The sequence below is a fragment of the Moschus berezovskii genome, chromosome 5 (genome assembly GCF_049115385.1).
Source record: "Moschus berezovskii isolate FMDL1 chromosome 5, NW_MosBer_1.0, whole genome shotgun sequence".
Taxonomy (NCBI): domain Eukaryota; kingdom Metazoa; phylum Chordata; class Mammalia; order Artiodactyla; family Moschidae; genus Moschus; species Moschus berezovskii.
The window spans coordinates 114,383,682-114,403,378 of record NC_142464.1 but is presented as its reverse complement, the minus strand read 5'-3'; the positions used below and the strand labels follow the sequence as shown (position 1 = coordinate 114,403,378).

The 19,697-nt window shown below is 48.0% G+C and overlaps 2 protein-coding genes across 2 annotated transcripts in view; one reads left to right on the top strand and one right to left on the bottom strand.

Moving 5' to 3' along the window:
• SLC2A9 (solute carrier family 2 member 9) overlaps positions 1 to 14,712 on the top strand; it is a 292,047-nt gene extending 277,335 nt beyond the window's left edge. The window contains exon 13 of the mRNA XM_088836486.1: positions 13,653 to 14,712. Coding sequence (XP_088692612.1) covers positions 13,653 to 13,661 — 9 coding nt within the window. The 3' untranslated portion in view covers positions 13,662 to 14,712. The remainder of the gene's footprint in view (positions 1 to 13,652) is intronic.
• A 1,042-nt stretch (positions 14,713 to 15,754) lies between these two features.
• On the bottom strand, positions 15,755 to 17,170 carry DRD5 (dopamine receptor D5). The gene has a single exon (XM_055435096.1). It carries the CDS (start codon positions 17,168 to 17,170, stop codon positions 15,755 to 15,757), a length of 1,416 nt encoding a protein of 471 aa, XP_055291071.1.
• Positions 17,171 to 19,697: the final 2,527 nt, after the last annotated feature.

Sequence of the window (19,697 nt, the reverse complement as noted above, 5' to 3'; positions counted from 1 at the left end):
GTCCAGGGAGCTGAGATGTATATTAAAGGAATGATTTCAGTGAGCCCAGACTCTTGCATCTTCCCATACATAGAAGTGCGCTCAATTCCTTGAGATACCGGGTTTTCTTTAGTGAACAGATCTTTGGATGCTCTGACTACCTGGTCTTTGTTGCAAAAACTGTATGTCCTAGCTTCTCCTGTGCCTCTCTAGTGCAGTCCCTCAGAACTATCTGAAAGGCTATGTCCCAGGCTAAGTTTTGTCCACCCAACAAAACATAATCCTCAACTTTTAGGTTGTGCATTTTGTTCAGATCAATGCCTGGATGGGTCTTTGAGGGCTCTCCCGTGGCCCCCAGGACCCAGGCCAACTAGATCATGAGCCACAAAGCCATGCCAGGCTGGGTGCTTGGTAGAAAGAAAGGGCTCCGGAGCGTCACTGCCCAGGTCTGGATCTCAGCTCTGGTACACTCACTGTGTGATCTTGGGTGAGTCACTGAACATCTCCATTCCTCTATTTTTATCATTGGTACAGTGGCAGTGTTAAGCACACCCACCTCCTGTGAACATTAAATGAGTTAATATTTATACAGTGTTTAGCAGGAAGTATGCACATGTAGCAAGCAGTCAATAAGTCACAATTATCAAGAGTCTCCCTGCTCAGAGTGTTCTCTGGAGCTCCAGATCTTCAGGGAGCAGAGAGCATGGACATGTTCTGTACTTGTTCAGGGAACAGGACTGGGGGCGGAGGAGCCTGTGTTCCAACCAGGTCTGTTCCTCCTTCACCACAGTCCAGATGGTGAACTTTTTCCTGCCACCTGTTTGATCAGGTATTAAGGTTTAGTGCCTCCTTCTGCAAGGAGATCAAACCAGTCAATCCTAAAGGACATCAACCCTGAATATTCATTGAAAGATCCGATGCTGAAACTGAAGTTCCAATACTTTGGCCACTTAATGTGAAGAGGGGACTCATTGGAAAAGACCCTGATGCTGGGAAAGATTGAAGGCAAAGGAGAAAGGGGCAGCAGAGGATGAGATGTTTGGATGGCATCATGGACTCAATGGGCATGAATCTGAGCAAACTCCCAGGAGATAGTGGAGGACAGAAGAGCCTGACATGCTGCAGTCCATGGGATGGCAAAGAGTCAGACACAACTCAGCAACTGAACAACAATAAATTGGCATGCAAAAGTATTTTCTTGAGGGTCCCTCAACCCAATGGTCACAAAATTGCTTTCCAGGTCTCAGGGAGGAGAATTCGGACACACGGTGAACCTAGAAGGATCTAATGAAGTGAAACAAAAGCACAGAGAGCTCTTACAAGACTGGAAGTGACTCAAAATAGAGGGGATGTTGTAGCTTGAGGGAGGACATTGATCCATGAATCAAGTGGGAAAACCCTGGGACTCATGAGGACCATCCACCTTGAGGTTTTACCTTCTGCCTGAGTGTGGATTACAAGCAAGTCCCCCATCACTCTGCACAGCAGGGATGAAGGTAACAGCTACATCACAGCATCATTTTGAGGACCAAATAGATTCAGTTCAGTTCAGTTCAGTCACTCAGTCGTATCCGACTCTCCGCGACCCCATGAATCACAGCACGCCAGGCCTCCCTGTCCATCACCAACTCCCGGAGTACACTCAAACTCATGTCCACAGAGTCGGTGATGCCATCCAGCCATCTCATTCTCCGTCGTCCCCTTCTCCTCCCGCCCCCAACCTTTCCCAGCATCAGAGTCTTTTCCAGTGAGTCAACTCGTCGCATGAGGTGGCCAAAGTATTGCAGTTTCAGCTTTAGCATCAGTCCTTCCAATGAACACCCAGGATTGATCTCCTTTAGAATGGACTGGTTGGATTTCCTTGAAGTATAAGGGACTCTCAAGAGTCTTCTCCAACACCACAGTTCAAAAGCATCGATTCTTCGGCGATCAGCCTTCTTCACAGTCCAACTCTCACATCCATACATGACCACGGGAAAAACCATTGCCTTGACTAGACGGACCTTGGTTGGCAAAGTAATGTCTCTGCTTTTTAATATACTATCTAGGTTGGTCATAACTTTCCTTCCAAGGAGTAAATGTCTTTTAATTTCATGGCTGCAATCAGCATCTGCAGTGATTTTGGAGCCCCAAAATATAAAGTCTGACACTGCTTCCACTGTTTTTCCATCTATTTCCCATGAAGTGATGGGACCAGATGCCATGATCTTTGTTTTCTGAATGTTGAGCTTCAAGCTAACCTTTTCACTCTCCTCTTTCACTTTCATCAAGAGGCTTTTGAGTTCCTCTTCACTTTCTGCCATAAGGGTAGTGTCATCTGCATATCTGAGGTTATTGATATTTCTCCCAGCAATCTTGATTCCAGCTTGTGCTTCTTCCAGCCCAGCGTTCCTCATGATGTACTCTGCATATAAGTTAAATAAGCAAGGTGACAATATACAACCTTGACGTACACCTTTTCCTACTTGGAACCAGTCTGTTGTTCCATGTCCAATTCTAACTGTTGCTTCCTGACCTGCATACAGGTTTTTCAAGAGGCAGGTCAGGTGGTCTGGTATTCCCATCTCTTTCAGAATGTTCCACAGTTTATTGTGATCCACACAGTCAAAGGCTTTGGCATAGTCAATGAAGCAGAAATAGATGTTTTTCTATTATATATTATATATAATATATATATATTTTATATATATATATAATATATATATATTATATAATCAAATAGATTAACTGCTGGAAATCCTTGGGCACAAATTAAGCAGTCATCCATGTCCCAGACCCAAACCTCTGCCCTGCTCTGAATCTCATCCACCCACATGGATTCCCATAGGCACCTTAAACATGAGTCCAAAGCTAAATTCAAAAGCATCACCCCTCCTCCCCCAAACCGTCAGACTCCCCTTCCTCCCCAGCCTCTGAGGGCTCCACAGAGCAGGATATCAGGTGCATGGAAGCAGAGCACATAATGTTAATCCATTTTAAATCCTGGGTTCCTAGCCCAGGGATGGGGATGGACAAAATGGGAAATCAATATGTCTTCGGAGCTTGTGGGTTTTGTTCTGTTTTGCTAGTTGTTGTCATCACATTCTTACCATGTGTAACGGCAGCAAGTCAGGCAGCCATGGGTTGGAATCCCTAGCTTATTACTTCTTAGCTGTGTGACCTGGGGCAAGGAGCATGACCTCTCTGAACCTCAGCATCTTTTCCTACACAAAAGGAATGCCCATGCGTGTATGTTAAGTCACAACAGTTGTGTCTGACTCTTTGCAGCCTTATGTACTGGAGCCCTCCATGTTCCACTGTCCATGGGATTGTCAGGCAAGAATACTGGAGTGGGTTGCTATTCCCTCCTCCAGGGAATCTTCCTGACCCAGGGATTGAACCTGTGTCTCATACCTCCTGCATCGACAGGCAGGTTCTTGACCACCAGCACCACCTGGGAAGCCCATAAGAGGAATGCCCAGACCTACTTAAACAGCTGCTGTGAAGGGTCAATGAGATCACTCTGCCCAAGTTCTAACAGGGCATCTGGTATGGAGTAAATTCTAGCAAATGGTCATTTTGTACCTTAATAATGACCCTGTGATATAAACATGATGATTTTCATTATCAGAGCTGAGGAGATCCAATTCAGAGAAGACGCATCATTTACTTTAAATGACACAATTGGGACTTGAACCCAAATCTCTCTCTTCCAGATCTGATGCTCATTTTTGTTGCCTTATATCCAAATAATTTTACCAAATTAGGGGTGGAGGAAAGAGGATGAAAAGTTGTTTAAATTCTTTATTTCTCACCCAACAGAAGGAACTTATAATGAAAGTCCAGTGCCTTTGAGTTTATTTTCAATTCATTTTTAAAATCCCCTCTCCCCACTGACTGAACTCCTTCTTGAAAACAGCTTTCTGACACTTTGCACAGAAAGGCCTGCTCTCTTTCATGAAATAACAAAAACAAACAAAAAACTGGCCTTTGAAATGATGGTTTGTCCTCCTAAGTGCTAACATTTGTCATTTGTAAATTATCATTCTCCACACTTCTTTCACTCAGAATTAATCAGGTCATAAAAAATCCCTGGGCATCTGTTTTTAATCCACAAACAGGTGAACAATGTTCCTTCTTAACAGGGGATATTGTAGGGAAAGAATAAACATCAACTTCTTTTACACAGAAAGAACAATTGACTCTGAACATTTTTGCACATATAATCTCCTTTGGAAATGGATTTCCAAGGTCAAGGAGTGCTATCCACGCCCCCCACCAACCTCACCATCTCCCCCATCCCCCCACCCACCAACTTCCCATCTCCCCACCCCCCAGCCTCTGAGACAGGTGTATATTGCCAGGGAAAGAACAGTGATCTGAGGTCAGAAGACCTGGATTCTAGTTCCTACAACCTTGCTGGGCTTCTTAGACAAGTCCCTCAAGTTCTCTGAGCCTCAAGTTTCTGCGTGTGCATAGTGAAGAGGTTGGACAAAATGATTTCCAAAGTCTCCAGTCAGATTTCAGATTTGCTTAAAGTACGTGGGATATTGCTAAAGAAAACAATGACAGTGGCCTTTTCTGCTCAGGCGCGAAAACCTTATTGAATGTTTGTTTAGGAAAGGACTGTCGTAAAGAGTCTTTTCTTAGAAGATGAAGGTGGAGATGGGTGGATGTGAGGGCACATGTGCGTGCCACTTCATGCCTATGTGTGCGTACGTGAGCTAACATGCTTATAAATGTAGCTTGGGCACATGTGTATAACAGGGGCCTGCGTGCATGTGAGATGTGTGTGCCTAAGTGTCCTGGTGTGTGTTTAATGGGAGACACACAGGCGGTCAGCAACAGCAGGTAGCTGAGTGTACAGACACTAGTAACGGCTCATTGTATGCAAACCGTTTAGCACCAGCATTAGTCATTCTATTAATACCGCTGACTTTTGAAACATGAAAAATGTCTCATGGGTAACATCCTGGACTTGAGAAATGAGTACAAGTTTTAGAATCAAAAGATTTGACTTCACATCTTATCTCTGGTATTTGCCCAGCAACTTCTGCATCCAGGTTGACACAAGGATGAAATGAGAAAAAGTCTATGATACACCTGAGGATAGTGACTAGACAAACATCCAGTCAAGGCTATGGTTTTTCCATTGGTCATGTGTGGATGTGAGAGTTGGACTATAAAAAAAGCTGAGCGCCGAAGATTTGATGTGTTTGAACTGTGGTATTGGAGAAGACTCTTGAGCGTCCCTTGGACTGCAAGGAGATCCAACCAGTCAATTCTAAAGGAAATCAGTCCTGAATATTCATTGGAAGGACTGATGCTGAAGCTGAAACTCCAGTACTTTGGCCACCTGATGCAAAGAGCTGACTCATTTGAAAAGACCCTGATGCTGGGAAAGATTGAAGGAGGGAGGAGAAGGGGACAACAGAGAATGAGATGGCTGGATGGCATCACCAACTCGATGGACATGGGTTTGAGTGAACTCCGGGAGTTGGGGATGGACAGGGAGGCCTGGCGTGCTGTGATTCATGGAGTCACAAAGAGTCGGACACGACTGAGCGACTGAACTGAACTGAACAACTGAGGAAAGCGAAGGGCTCAGCAGATGCTATTCCCTCCCTGTTCTTCTGCATGAGTTATCTACCGCTTGCTAAAACGTTAACTCAAAACTCAGCAGCTTAAAACAACAAGAATTCATTACCTTATCATTTCTGTGGGTGCAGAGTCCAGGCAGTGATTTGCTGGGTCTTCTGGTTCAAGGTCCCTCACAGGCTGCAAAGGAGATGTGAGCCAGGGTTGCAGTCTCAATCAAGGGCTCAACTTAGGAAGTCTCCACTTCCAAGTCAGGGGGCTATTGGCAGGCCTCAGGTCCCACTGGCTGTTAGCCAGTGGCCCCACCAGTTTCTTCCCACTGCTCCTCCCTATAGGATGCTCATGATACTGCAGCTGGCTTCCGGCAGAACAAGAGCGAGCGAGTGAGATGGAAGCAAGTCTATTGTCATCTAATCTCAGAGGTGACATCCATCATGTTTTTTGCAGACTCTGTTTATTAGAAGCCATTAGGTTCAGTCCACAGTCAAGGGGAGGGGATTTCACAGCATAAAATACCAGGATTGGGGGATCCTTGGAGGCCTTCTCAGAAGCTGCCACCTGTCTGTCCTCTGGCTTCCCCCAGTGATTCACATTCTTCCCACAAGAAAAATACATCTGGTCCCCTCCCAAGATTCCTGAAAGCCTCCTCCCACTTTACATCAGCTCAAATTTCAGAACCTCATAAAATCAGGCCCAACGATTACAGGAAGCTCCTTGGGACTAATTCCTTACACACAGATCCTAGAATAGAATTCCTCAGAATCCATAGGCCTGTGAAGCGAAAGACATCCACTGTCTCTGGTATAACAGGCTAAGGATACGTGGTGATATCTTTCTCCTTCAAGATTTTTAACAAATATTCTCATTTTGTGCTCCACTAATTCATTTAATCTGACCTAGAGCCAGACACGGAGAAGGCAATGGCAAGCCACTCTAGTACTATTGCCTAGAAAATCCCATGGATGGAGGAGCCTGGTAGGCTGCAGTCCGTGGGGTCGCTAGGGGTCGGACACGACTGAGCGACTTCACTTTCACTTTTCACTTTCCACTTTCACACATTGGAGAAGGAAATGGCAACCCACTCCAGTGTTCTTGCCTGGAGAATCCCAGGGACGGGGGAGCCTGGTGGGCTTCCGTCTATGGGGTCGCACAGAGCCGGACACGACTGAAGTGACTTAGCAGCAGTAGCAGCAGAGCCAGACATCTTGGAATGTGAAGTCAAGTGGGCCTTAGAAAGCATCACTACGAACAAAGCTAGTGGAGGTGATGGAATTCCAGTTGAGCTATTTCAAATCCTGAAAGATGATGCTGTGAAAGTGCTGCACTCAATATGCCAGCACATTTGGAAAACTCAGCAGTGGCCACAGGACTGGAAAAGGTCAGTCTTCATTCCAATCCCAAAGAAAGGCAATGCCAAAGAATGCTCAAACTACTGTACAATTGCACTCATCTCACACGCTAGTAAAGTTGTGCTCAAAATTCTCCAAGCCAGGCTTCAGCAATACGTGAATTGTGAACTCCCAGATGTTCAAGCAGGTTTTAGAAAAGGCAGAGGCACCAGAGATCAAATTGCCAACATCTGCTGGATCATGGAGAAAGCAAGAGAGTTCCAGAAAAACATCTATTTCTGCTTCATTGACTATGCCAAAGCCTTTGACTGTGTGGATCACAATAAACTGTGGAACATTCTGAAAGAGATGGGAATACCAGACCACCTGACCTGCCTCTTGAGGAACCTGTATGCAGGTCAGGAAGCAATCATTAGAACTGGACATGGGCCAACAGACTGGTTTCAAATAGGAAAAGGAGTATGTCAAGGTTGTATATGGTCACCCTGCTTATTTAACTTATGTGCAGAGTACATCATGAAGAACGCTGGGCTAGAAGAAGCACAAGCTGAAATCAAGATTGCCGGGAGAAATATCAATAACCTCAGATATGCAGATGACACCACACTTATGGCAGAAAGTGAAGAGGAACTCAAAAGCCTCTTGATGAAAGTGAAAGAGGAGAGTGAAAAGGTTGGCTTGAAGTTCAACATTCAGAAAACAAAGATCATGGCATCTGGTCCCATCACTTCATGGGAAATAGATGGAAAAACAGTGGAAACAGTGTCAGACTTTATTTTTTGGGGCTCCAAAATCACTGCAGATGCTGATTGCAGCCATGAAATTAAAAGACGCTTACTCCTTGGAAGGAAAGTTATGACCAACCTAGATAGTATATTAAAAAGCAGAGACTTTACTTTGCCAACCAAGGTCCATCTAGTCAAGGCTATGGTTTTTCTCACATCATGTATGGATGTGAGAGTTGGACTGTGAAGAAAGCTGAGCACTGAAGAATTGATGCTTTTGAACTGTGGTGCTGAAGAAGACTCTTGAGAGTCCTTTGGACTGCAAGGAGATCCAACCAGTCCATTCTAAAGGAGATACTGATGCTAAAGCTGAAACTCCAATACTTTGGCCACCTCATGCGACAAGTTGACTCATTGGAAAAGATTCTGATGCTGGGAAAGGTTGGGGGTGGGAGAAGAAGGGGCCGACAGAGAATGAGATGGCTGGATGGCATCACTAACTCGATGGACATGAGTTTGAGTGAACTCCGGGAGTTGGTGATGGACAGGGAGGCCTGGTGTGCTGTGATTCATGGGGTCGCAAAGAGTCAGACATGACTGAGGGACTGAACTGAACTGAATTCATTTAATCAGCAAATATTTATTAGGCACTTACTAAATACTTCTCATTTTCTTCATTCCATTTTACCGGTAAGGAGTCTGAGAATTAAAGGTAAAATATTACCTCTTGACCCACTGGATTATTTTCCTTCAGTAAGAGGACCCCTAGGGTTTGCCTTCAATAAGAATGGTCTTAACCGCACCTGCAGTGAGGTTTGAGTTGGTTTAACTATTTAGATTATCTTCTGCAAAGACTAGCCATTGAGATTGTGTGTGTATATGTGTGTGTGTAGCAGAAAATCTAAGACTGATGCAAGAGAATAAGAGATCTAGAGTACTGTGAGAAGTAGCCACTGCTAATAAGAACCAATCAAATATTGTAGTAAAAGCACAACTTGAGTAATTCAAGTCAGGCTCAAGGCAGATCAACTTGAAACCTGCCTAATGGATCGTACCAATCAGTGTTGTTTGTTAATTGTGTCCACACATTCAAATACAGTCAATTTTTTCAAAATACCAGATCACAGTCTCTATTCCTCAGAAATTCAGATTCAACTGGTTTGGAGTGAGCTTCAGACACTAATATCTTAATCCTCAAGTGAGTCTACGGGGCAGACAGGATTGAGGACCACTGGCAGAACCAGAATGACAAGTGCTTACACTTAGCACGTGTGCCCCATCTCCTAAGTCCCAGACAGACATCCTTGGTCAGTCGGCCACCTCTTTTCCATTGAGTAGGATGCAGTCTTCGAATCTTTCTCATCACAGGACTTCCAGCAGCCACTACCAAGAAACTGAAATTGACATGTGAACTGGCTATATTTACTGTTTCTGACAAGCAATATTAGACAGGCTTTCCCAATTCTTGAAATTATCAGGGATGTGGAAAGCTAGAACCCTCCCATTCTTAACAGACCAAATCTGAGGCTTAATTGTCTGCTGTTAAATGGCATTGAAAGTGCACAGACAAGCGGCCAACATGCAGAGGAGAGGGACAACCAGGTCTGCTGAGTGCTGGTTTCAGAACCCAAGATGTTCAGCTCAGAGAAGACCCCGGGGTAATACGCATGAAGGAGTGACCCTCTTCTGAGTGTGTGCGGCCCAAAAGGAGGGCTCTCCAGGAGGAAGACTATGGTCCCATCTATGGAGAACCCTCTTCATGAACTTCCTGTCTTCACATCCCACCTCTGACACTTACTAGTGTGAACTTACACAAATGACTGAACAGCTCTGAGCTTTCTTTTCCTCGTCTTCCAAATGATGATAATGGCACTTATTTTACAAGAATATTGCAATGACGGCATGAAGAGAGGAAGATAAAGCACCTGGCCCAGAGTATGTGGCCAGCAAATGCTAAGTGTCACAACTCTTTCACTCTTGGTGGAGTGCAGACTCTCCAGAGATGGTCTTGGAATAGAAAACAATGCTTCTAAGTGCTTCCCCTGAGCCCAGCAATTCATTAACATCTTATATATGGGACACATGCATCCCCAGGCCCCAAACTGGGAATGCCAAAACCATACCTCTTTAACCGTGTCAAAGCAGAAGTCTGCTGGCTCTAACCACTGGTGAAAGGGGGTAGGCATGTTCCCTCTAAGTCCTTCCCCAAAGTGACCTAGAGCTCCAGGGGTTCCACATGAACTCAAGAACACTCTCCTTTCAGATCTCCCCTGGCCTCCTTATCAAGCTCAACATCTTGTCCTGTTCCTTCTGTTCCAGGAATGGCCAAGTCTGGTGTGCTGTTCCATCCTATCCCTCTCCTAGATCGTGGCCCTGAACTCGAGCAAGGAACTATTACCTGCCCAGTGTTCTCAGGTGCTATAAACACGATCACAGAGCTGATGGTTCTCTGATTCTCCCTGTGGGTGGGGCTTTACACATTCCACCTGCACCACATCACACAACCCTGCTAATAAAGGTAAGGCCAGTTAATATCCCCATTTTAATAATAAGAGAAAAAACTTGGTAACAATCTTTGACTTCCAGTTCTCTTTCTAAGGCATTAGAAAGTCAGGATTTGAAATCAGGGTGATGATAGTAAAATCCACAAATAATGGAATGAGCCTATTGCACTTAATATATGTACATAGCTAGGTATAGAAATATATGAATCCTTATGGAAATGTGCATAATTACACATGAATCTGTTTCCCAGCTCTGTCCTTTGAGACAAACTAAAAGCAGTATTGGGGTTCCCCGATGGCTCAGCAGGTAAAGAATCTGCCTGCAATGCTGGAGACCCAGGCTTGATCCCTGGGTCAGGAAGATCCCCTGGAGGAGGGCATGGCAACTCACTCCTGTGTTCTTGCCTGGAAAGTCCCATGGTCAGAGGAGCCTGGGGGGCTGCAGTCCATGGGGTGGCACTACTGAGCAACTGTGCACACACGCAAAGAAAACCAGCCACACAGCTCTTGGCTTGTTTCATTATGAAAAAGCATTATCATGAGATGAAATCTGATAAGGCATGTAGGTTAGATAAGAAAATTCCTTGTTTTAGGAAATAAGCACAGAAAGGCTAAGTTGCTTCAGTCGTGTCTGACTCTTTGCAACCCACGTGGACTGTAGCCCACCAGGCTCCCCTGTCCATGGGATTCTCCAGACAAGACTACTGGAGCAGGTTGCCAAGCCCTTCTCCAGGGGATCTTCCCAACACCAGGAATCGGACCCATGTCTCTTATGGCTCCTGCATTGGCAGGCAGATTCTTTACCACTGAGCCATGGAGAAGCCCCAGGTTGAGGGGAGTGAAGATGCAAAGTTTAAGGACATGCTCACCACACACCTGTTGTCACGTGATGCTTCCATGCAGTGCGGTGGAGAGGATGCCAGAATTGAGGCCACCTTTAAATTCAGCGTGGGTGCCTCCGGCTGGTGAGGGCGAGGCTTTGGACCCTTCCTTCCCCAGGTCAACTGCCTCACCTCTTTACCAGGCAGGCTGGAAGGACCTCACCAGAGGATTGGGAGGGTCACACTCTGCAGGCGCTTCGCTAGTTATAAAGGGCATTCAGGTGTGCTGCATAATGATAACACTTATGAGGATTTCGGCCCTACAGGCCTTTGATAAGCTGCAGATGTGAGGACCGCCGCCTCCACAGACAACACAGCCTCAGACTCTATGTAAACACCCAGTTACTCACTCAGGATATCACCTGACCCTGGCAACTACTCCATGGCTTCCAGTGGTAAAGGACAGAGGAGCCTGGCGGACTACAGTCTGTGGGGTCACGAAGAGTCAGACACAACGGAGCAGGCACCACCGCAGGACTCCAGGCCCAACATTGGTCTAAGCTGAGAAGGAGAACAAGCCTTGTGGGAACAAGACAAGACGAGTCTCAGCTCTTGGGACTGTTGACTTCCAGGACAGTGTAGTTCTACCCAAGCCGGGAACCTCCAAGTCTTCTTAAAATGTATCAGATCATAGAGTTCTTTAAAAGAGAGAACAGAAGGGCAAAAAGAAAGACACGAAAAGAACCTCAGTGTTACACAGACGCATTTACTCCTTGCCCAGACTTTTGGGGTTAAGGTACCCATTTCTCAGACAGGGAAACTGAAGCTAGAAGACATGCCCAGATTCAGACAATAAATATCAGGGGAGCTAAATGTGGAACTTGGAGTTGTGGTACTTCAAAGCTTGGGCAGCTTGGCTTTGGGGCAAGCATCTAGGACCTGGACTCAGGGGCCATTCAGGGCCGAATAATTCTTTGTTGTGGGAGGTCGTCTTGTGCACAGTAGGTTTACCAGCATCTCTGGGCTCTACCCATTAGATGGCACCTCACACCCGACTGTGACAACCAAAAAATCCTCCAGACACATGTCCCCTAAGATGAAAACTGTCCCCACTGAGAACCATAGGCCTGGGTAAAATCCTGGCTCCACCACTTACTAGTCATATGACCTTGGACAACCAACTCAAGCTCTCTGTGCCTCAGAGTTCTCATCTGTAAAATGGAAAGATAATAGTATGTAAGGTTAGTATGAGAATCAACTAGGGATTAGGAAAGCACTTGGTCAAAAAGCAGGCTCATTTTTCCACTGCTGCCTCCCCTCCAAACACAAAGTAGCACCCAGGGCATGTGTACAACATAACACAGGGGCCCAGCCTGGCACTCCATGACGACCTAGAGGGGTGGGATGGGAGTGGGGAGGGAGGCTTCAGAGGGAGGGACGTGTGCATGATTGTGACTGATTCACGCTGCTGTGTGGCAGAAACCCACACCACACTGTGAAGCAATTATCCTCTAATTTAAAAAAAAATGTGAAAATTAATTTTAGAAATAAAAAGAAAATCAGCTTTACACGTGGATATAGGAGTGCTCAGTCGGTAAAGAATCTGCCTGCAGTGCAGGAGACCCAGGTTCAATCCCTAGGTTGGGAAGATCCCCTGGAGAAGGAAATGGCAAGCCACTCCAGTATTTCTGCCTGGAAAATCCCATGGACAGAGGAGCCTGGCGAGCTACAGTCCATGGAACTGCAAGAGTCTGACACGACTTAGCAACTAAACCACCACAGTGTTTCATAGGGGTGCGTCCGTTAACCAGGTAATGACCAAAAGAACGAGGAGTATCCTGATCCAGGCATCAGTGCATTTGCTAAAGGAGATGCTTTGGCAGCTCCTCGCACCTCTGCAGGGCAGTTCAGGAAGACTCCACGGCCAGGCTCTCCAGTCCAGCTCTGCCACTCACGAGCTGTGTGACCCGGGGCTAGTTCCTGAGCTTCCTAATGCCTTCAATTCCCCATGTGTAAAATGGGGGTAACAGAAGTGCCTGCTTTGTGGGGTTGCAAGAATGAATGAATCTTCACGTGTGCAGCCGGGGAACAGAATGAGCCTCTATTGTGCCTGCCGCTGCTGTGAGCATAACCCTCTCCAGCCCTGCAGCCACCTGGGCATGCTTCTCTCCCCCCACGGCGCCCTCAGGACTGGCCACACACCATCCCCTGTCCCTGGCCTGGAGCACTCCTCCCCTGGACCTCACTGTCACCCTGAGCTTTCCTTCTCCATCTGCGTCTCCCTTCATGCCCCCCACGTGACCGCCCTAAATTAAATGGAAGCCACATCACTCGACTCACTCTGGTTTATTTCACGTCTCTCAGCATCACTGCCTGACATGACATTTCAGAGTCTGGATGGCAGAAGCCTGCAGTACAGTACAGTATTTTTGGTAGTAGTATCATCTGGAGGTGTTGTCTGCTGCCTCTCTCCCACTGAAATGTTTCCCAACACCAGAGGAGTTAATTGGCGACTATATTCCTAGAAGAGTACCTAGCACATAGTAGGTATAAATGATTATAATGAATGATGAGTGGTATTTTGCAGGAGGCATTCCCAAAGTTCCCACATAATGCATCTCCTAATACAGAAATTATTTGAACTGGGGCCTTGAAAGATGTTTGGCAGCAATTAAAAAATTTTTCTTCTCACAACAGGTCCTTTAGAAGAGTTGCATTTTTGAGATTTTTGGATCAATTGGAGTTTCTCAAACTGTGTTCCCTGCAACTGTGACCTCCAGCAAGAAAGCAGGAAGGAATTGCACCAAACAAGGATTTACAAGGACAAATACTTTAGAAAATAATGCAGAATTCTCTCCTGCCTGGGGATTCACTGTCATCTCTAAGAAGCCCTGTAGGAAACAGATATTGGACCTGGGTTTGCTGAATTTATTTCACCCTAGACCTTATCTACTGATTTTTGCAGCATGTAACATGATTTGGAAAACTGTGCCTTAGTATAAGTCTTTCAATTTACAGAGGCAGACCGAAAGTTAGGCCCAGAGATGTTAGTTGACCCATTCGAGGTCACACAGCTATCTCCTGAATCTCCAAACAGGATGCTCTTCCCTGTCCTTGATCTCCCTAATGGTCCTCTTAGCAATCAGCTCACAAGAGGTCACAAATGGAACACTAGACCTCAGATTCCCGTATCAATTTGACTCAGTCATAAATGAAAACTAACGTATCAAATAGGATTCACTTTCAGTCTCATCATTCCAGAGAGAGTGTGTCATTCATTCAACTGTCTATTAAGCATTGCGTGCCAGGCACTGCACATTTTGCGGTGAGCAAGACCTGGTTGTTCAGGAGACTGACAATAAAATTATCCCTAAAGAGACCAAAATTGATTGAACTGTCCTTGAGAAACCTGCTTCAAAGTAGGGACTTGTATGAAATTACATATTCACATTTCATTTGCTCCCATTAACAATGCTCACATTTAGATCTAAGGGTAATAATACGCTCTGGTCTGGAATGGCTCTGGAACTAAACCCCTCCCCTCTGCAGTGCAGGTGGCAGAGAGGAAATACTAAAAGATTGGAATTCATTGGGCTTTTTTGTTGAGCACCTCGACAGATTTCCCAATTTCAAGTTCACTCAAATACCATCTCTGGTTCCTATATTTTAATTAAAATGCATTCCCTCACTTCCTGTTGTCCACAAATGAAAATGTCTATTTAAAAATTGGATTTGTTTTTCAAGCATATCAACTCAAACATTTCAAAGCTCCTTCAGAAAACATAGTAGATCAAAAGCCAGTTAACTTTAAAACGCTATAGATTTGAGTTTGAGAAAGACCTAGCGATTATTCTATATGATCTTTTCAGTGAACCGATAGCATCTGTCTAGGGATCAGGAGAAATGTTTTATGTTATGTAGTTTCAAAAAGAAGATTCCAACTGAGAAAAAAAATTGGGATATCGGGCTTGAGAAGTCCATATTTGATGCTGTGGCATGGAGCCAGCTTTCAGCATAGACTTGAGATATGTGTATCTAATTTTTTAAGTCAGAGATATCAGAAACTCTTGCCCCTGTGTGTAACTTTAAAGTTAAAGTGTCAGTAAAGAAAATAAATTAATGCTTCCAGACCCAGCCAAAATCCTCCCTGCTTTTAAGGATGCTATTGTAGCTCCTCCAGGAGCTGTCCTGAAAACCAATCTGGCAAAGCAACAGTAATCACCCCACAGAACACATAATTTGTGTTTATTAGACAGCAGAACAGATCAGGAAGAATTCCTCAGCTGGAGCAAAGACACACAGAAAGCAGAAACTACAAAAATACAGGCCACAGGAAGCAAGATACAGGAAAGACATACACACACTCCCATCAGGCTACACACACATTGAACCTATTGCTTAAAAATCAACCCAAACACCAAGAAGTCACTTGTTCACAATGAATAATCTATTCACTTATAAGGGGATGGGAGAGTATATTTTTTAAAGACCAAGTACCACTTTTGGTGGGGGGGGGGGGGAATCAATTACCATGTTATCATCTCTAGCAGAACCATGGGCCCATCTCTGCTAGGCTAGGGTACATTTGACTGAGCTTTTTCCAACTGCTCTCTCCAAATAGTTCCACAACAAATCAGTCCGCTGAGGTTTCTGAGCTCATGGACAACTACACCGCACACTGAAGGCCTGATAAACTTAGCAGCAGTGGAAATGTATTTGTGTGTGTCCCGTGTGTATTCTGCATGCTTGTTAATGCCTGTGCAGTTATGTTGATCCGCGAAGAAGGGTGCTCAGGCAGTTTAATGGAATCCATTTGGGGTGAAAGGTGTGATTTTGCCCAATGAAATCTCCCCCTCGCAGTCCAGCTCCCAGACCGACTGGCCAGCAGGGTCACCCTTCGGGGACGTCTGAGAGATCCGGGACATTCGATCGAAAGGGATTGCCTCCTCCTCCTTGTCCACGTCTGCGTCCCCCGGGGTCACCACGTTGGGGATCCGATGGATGTAGGCAGCTGCGATCTCCTGGTGGAAGGCGGTGTCCTGGTTGTAGGAGATGAGCTCGTTGCTGATGTTCACCGTCTCCACCTGGGTGCGGGAGCACAGGTGACCGCACCCCAGCAGTTGGGTGAACACCTTCCGGAAGTCAGCGTTGAAGGCGTAGATGATGGGGTTGAGGGACGAATTGGCCCAGCCGAACCAGACGAAGACGTCGAAGGTGGTCTCGCTGACGCAGAGGAAGCTCTCGGGGTGTCCACTGCAGAAGGGGACCATGCAGTTAAGGATGAAGAAGGGCAGCCAGCAGCACACGAAGACCCCCATGATCACCGACAGGGTTTTGAGGACCTTGGTCTCCTTCTTGATGGATGCCCGCAGGCCGGTGTCGGGCGCGCAGGCCTCGCGGCTGCGGCAGCTCTGCGCATGCTCCGCAGCCCTCTCCAGGGAGGAGATCCGACGGATCTGCACCTGCGCGATGCGGTAGATGCGCGTGTAGGTCACGATCATGATGGCCACCGGGATGTAGAAGCTGATGAGCGAGGACGAGATGGCGTAAGTGCGGTTCAGGCTGGAGTCGCAGTTCTCCGCACTCCTATCCGACTCCCCGGCTTCCTCCCAAGGCGTCCCGTTGGCCAGGTTGGATGGAGAGTCCAACCCACCCCTAGAGCCCACCTTGTCCCTGTGCCAGTGGAGCTGGACTGGGATGAAGGAGATGAGGACGGACAAGGTCCACGCCAGGCCGACCATGACCAAGGCCACACGCTGGGTCATCTTGCGTTCGTAGCAGAAGGGTCTGGAAATGGCCCAGTAGCGGTCCACGCTGATGATGCATAGGTTCAGGATGGAGGCGGTGGAACACATGATGTCGAAGGCCACCCAGATGTCGCAGAAGGCCCCAAAAGGCCAGTAACCCGCCACCTCGGCCACCGCCTTCCAGGGCATGACCAGCAGTGCCACGAAGAGGTCGGACACCGCGAGGGATACGATGAACACGTTGGTCATCTTGGCGCGCAGGTGGCGGCTGCGCACGATGGCCGCGCACACCAGCACGTTGCCCAGCAGGGTCCAGACGATGAGCAGGGTCAGGAGGCCGGCGGTGACCACCTGCGCGGGCCCCAGCAGCGTCGCCCCCTCCGAGTCCCCCACGGCGCCCCCCTGCGCCAGCTGCTGCTGCCCCGACCGTGCCCGGTGCGAGGTGCCGTTGCGCCCCGGGGGCAGCATATCGGGTTCGGCGGCAAAGGCGGGCTGCTAGCGGTGTCGACTTCTGCCCTGCGCCCCCCGGGCGGCCCCATCAGGTACCCGGGGGGTGGCACCCCGGGACCCGCAGCTTAAGGGATCCCCGAGCCCCGGGGGGCGCTCACCGTGTGCTGCGCTGGGGGGGTCCCCGGAGCGCGCCGGGACCCCTCTCTCGCATCCTCGAGTGCCACCGGCTTGGTGGCCGCGTTGCGCCCCTCGGGTGCCAGGAAGCTGCGGGTGCTCGCGGGACTGTTCCCGGCCGCCGGCAGCGCACCAGCCGGTGGCGGCGGCGGCGGCGGCGACTGCTGTGTCTGGTTCGGAGCCGGAGAAGCGGAGAGAGAGCCGCCACCGAGGGGGCGGGGGCGCCGGGCGAGCGCTGCCTGCTCGGTCCCCCGCAGTTCCCGGGGCCGCGCTCCCGCCCCAGCGCCTCTGCTCTCCAATCTCCCGCGCGCCCGCCCCACCTATGCCTTGGCGCCCTTACTCTGCACGCTGCGCCCGCCGGAGTCTGGCGACCAAACCCGCAGGTTCCGGAAGCGCCCAGGTACCAGATCCTGGCCCTGGGAAGACCCAGACCCGCGCCCCCAGGAAGCTGGAGAGGTGCCAGCCCAGCCCTGGTGCCCTGGCCTTGACCACGTTTGGAATCACTGGCTTCTAGACCGGAAAGAGTGTTTCAAGAGGAGGGCTTTGGATTTCTCATAGACCGAAGCCCCACTCAGGACTCTTTTCCTGACTGTGTGACCTTAAGAGTCTTCTTTAATTTCCCTGGGCCTTGGTTTCCTCATCCACAAAATGCGGGGGGACGATTCCTTCCCCATTGGGTGGTGTAGGGTTCAGTGAAGCCAGGAGGCGGTTTCTCCAGGGAACATCTCCTCCCAAATTCCCTGAGCATCCATCCTGAGACTGACCTCTTGGGAAAGCCCTTTCCCCTCACCCACCCCCAATCCTTACATGGCTTTCCCTCTGGTGAATAATTCCGGTGAAACTTAGCAGGCAAGGAGGAGGGAGGACCCTCCAGCCCGTCTGGGGCTCCCCCCTGCAGGGTGCTTTCAGTCCTTCCTTTGGATTTCCTGGATTGGTTCCTGTCTCATTCTTAACAGAAGAGGAACCTGAGACTTGAATAAGTGGCCCAAAGCCCAGATTCTTAAATGGTGAGGAAACACTGGGGAGGGTGGGCGGTGTGCCTGGGTCTCACCTCCCCTCCAGCTGACAAGCTCCAGTCCTGAGTTGTCAGGTCTGGTGTTAAGCTCGGCTGAAAGCAGCTGCAGAGAGAAATGGAGGAGGCAGCAGGGTTCCACCCAGTCTCATCTGAGACCCGCTGATCCACACACCTGTACTGCACTGAGGTCTAGAAACAGGCGCTGGACTGTCTCACCCTTTCCTAGTCTCTCTCACCCTGCCCCACCTGCCCCACTCACACTGGCCCCCACCTGCACCCTGGTCCAACAGTGAGCCGGCTCGTCCTGACACAGCCTCTCCCCACTCAAACCATCTCCCCGCTTCAGTGCTTTCTGCTCCTGTAGATGACAAGACCATCTGTCCAGGTGTCTATCCCTAAAACTAGAGACTCACACTTACCACTTCCCCTGCCCATCGCCTGGGTGCTGGACCACCCCTGTCTCCACTGACGTCCCTGCCCAGGACTGTTCCTCCTCTAAGCTTTAGTTTTATGATGACACGATCCTAGCCTCCGGGTTCTGTCCACTCGCCACTCGGTGCCAGGCAGAGTGATCTTTCTCAGATATAACTATGAGCCTCTCCCCTGATGAAAAACCCTCAGTAGCTGCCTGTGATCCTTGATCCTTTTAAGTCTTTTAACCCTTGCCCAGTGCCTCAACTTCTGCCCCTCCTCCATACACAGGCTGGATTCAAACCACTACCAACACACACACACAGTTGTAATTTCTCTAATGAGTTGCACTGTAATTCCGTACCCTGAAATGACCTCCGTCCCATCCTGTCCTCCTGGGGAGCACCAACAGTTGATATTAGAAAGAACTTGGGCTTTAGAGACAGGGACTTGAATTTCAGTTCTTTATTCACTTATCCAACAAATATTTATTGAGCACCTGTTATTTCCCAGATGCTATTTTATTTGCTGAGAATACAAAGATATATATATATATATACACATTAAGGTGTTAGTCACTCAGTTGTGTCAGACTCTTTGCAACCCATGGACTATAGCCAGCTAGGCTCCTCTGTCCATGGGATTTCCCAGACAAGAATACTAGAGTGGGTTGCCCTTCCCTCCTACAGGGGATCCCAACTCAGGGATCGAACCCATGTCTCCCACATTACAGGCAGATTCTTTCCCCCCTGAGCCACCAGGAAGGTCAATATATATACATTGCCCTTTCCCTCCACAAGGTTATGTCTAGTATTGGGTATAGGCTTTAACCCAAGAGTCATCCAGAGAAATGTACCTTTACAACTGTTGCCAGTGCTACACAGGAAGAGTACACGGCCTTATGAAAATGTACAGCAGGCGGGATTGACCAAGACAAAATGTTTA

Bases quoted from the DNA above. Each gene is read 5' to 3' on its own strand.
- DRD5 (XM_055435096.1), bottom strand. From the start codon at position 17,170: ATGCTGCCCCCGGGGCGCAACGGCACCTCGCACCGGGCACGGTCGGGG.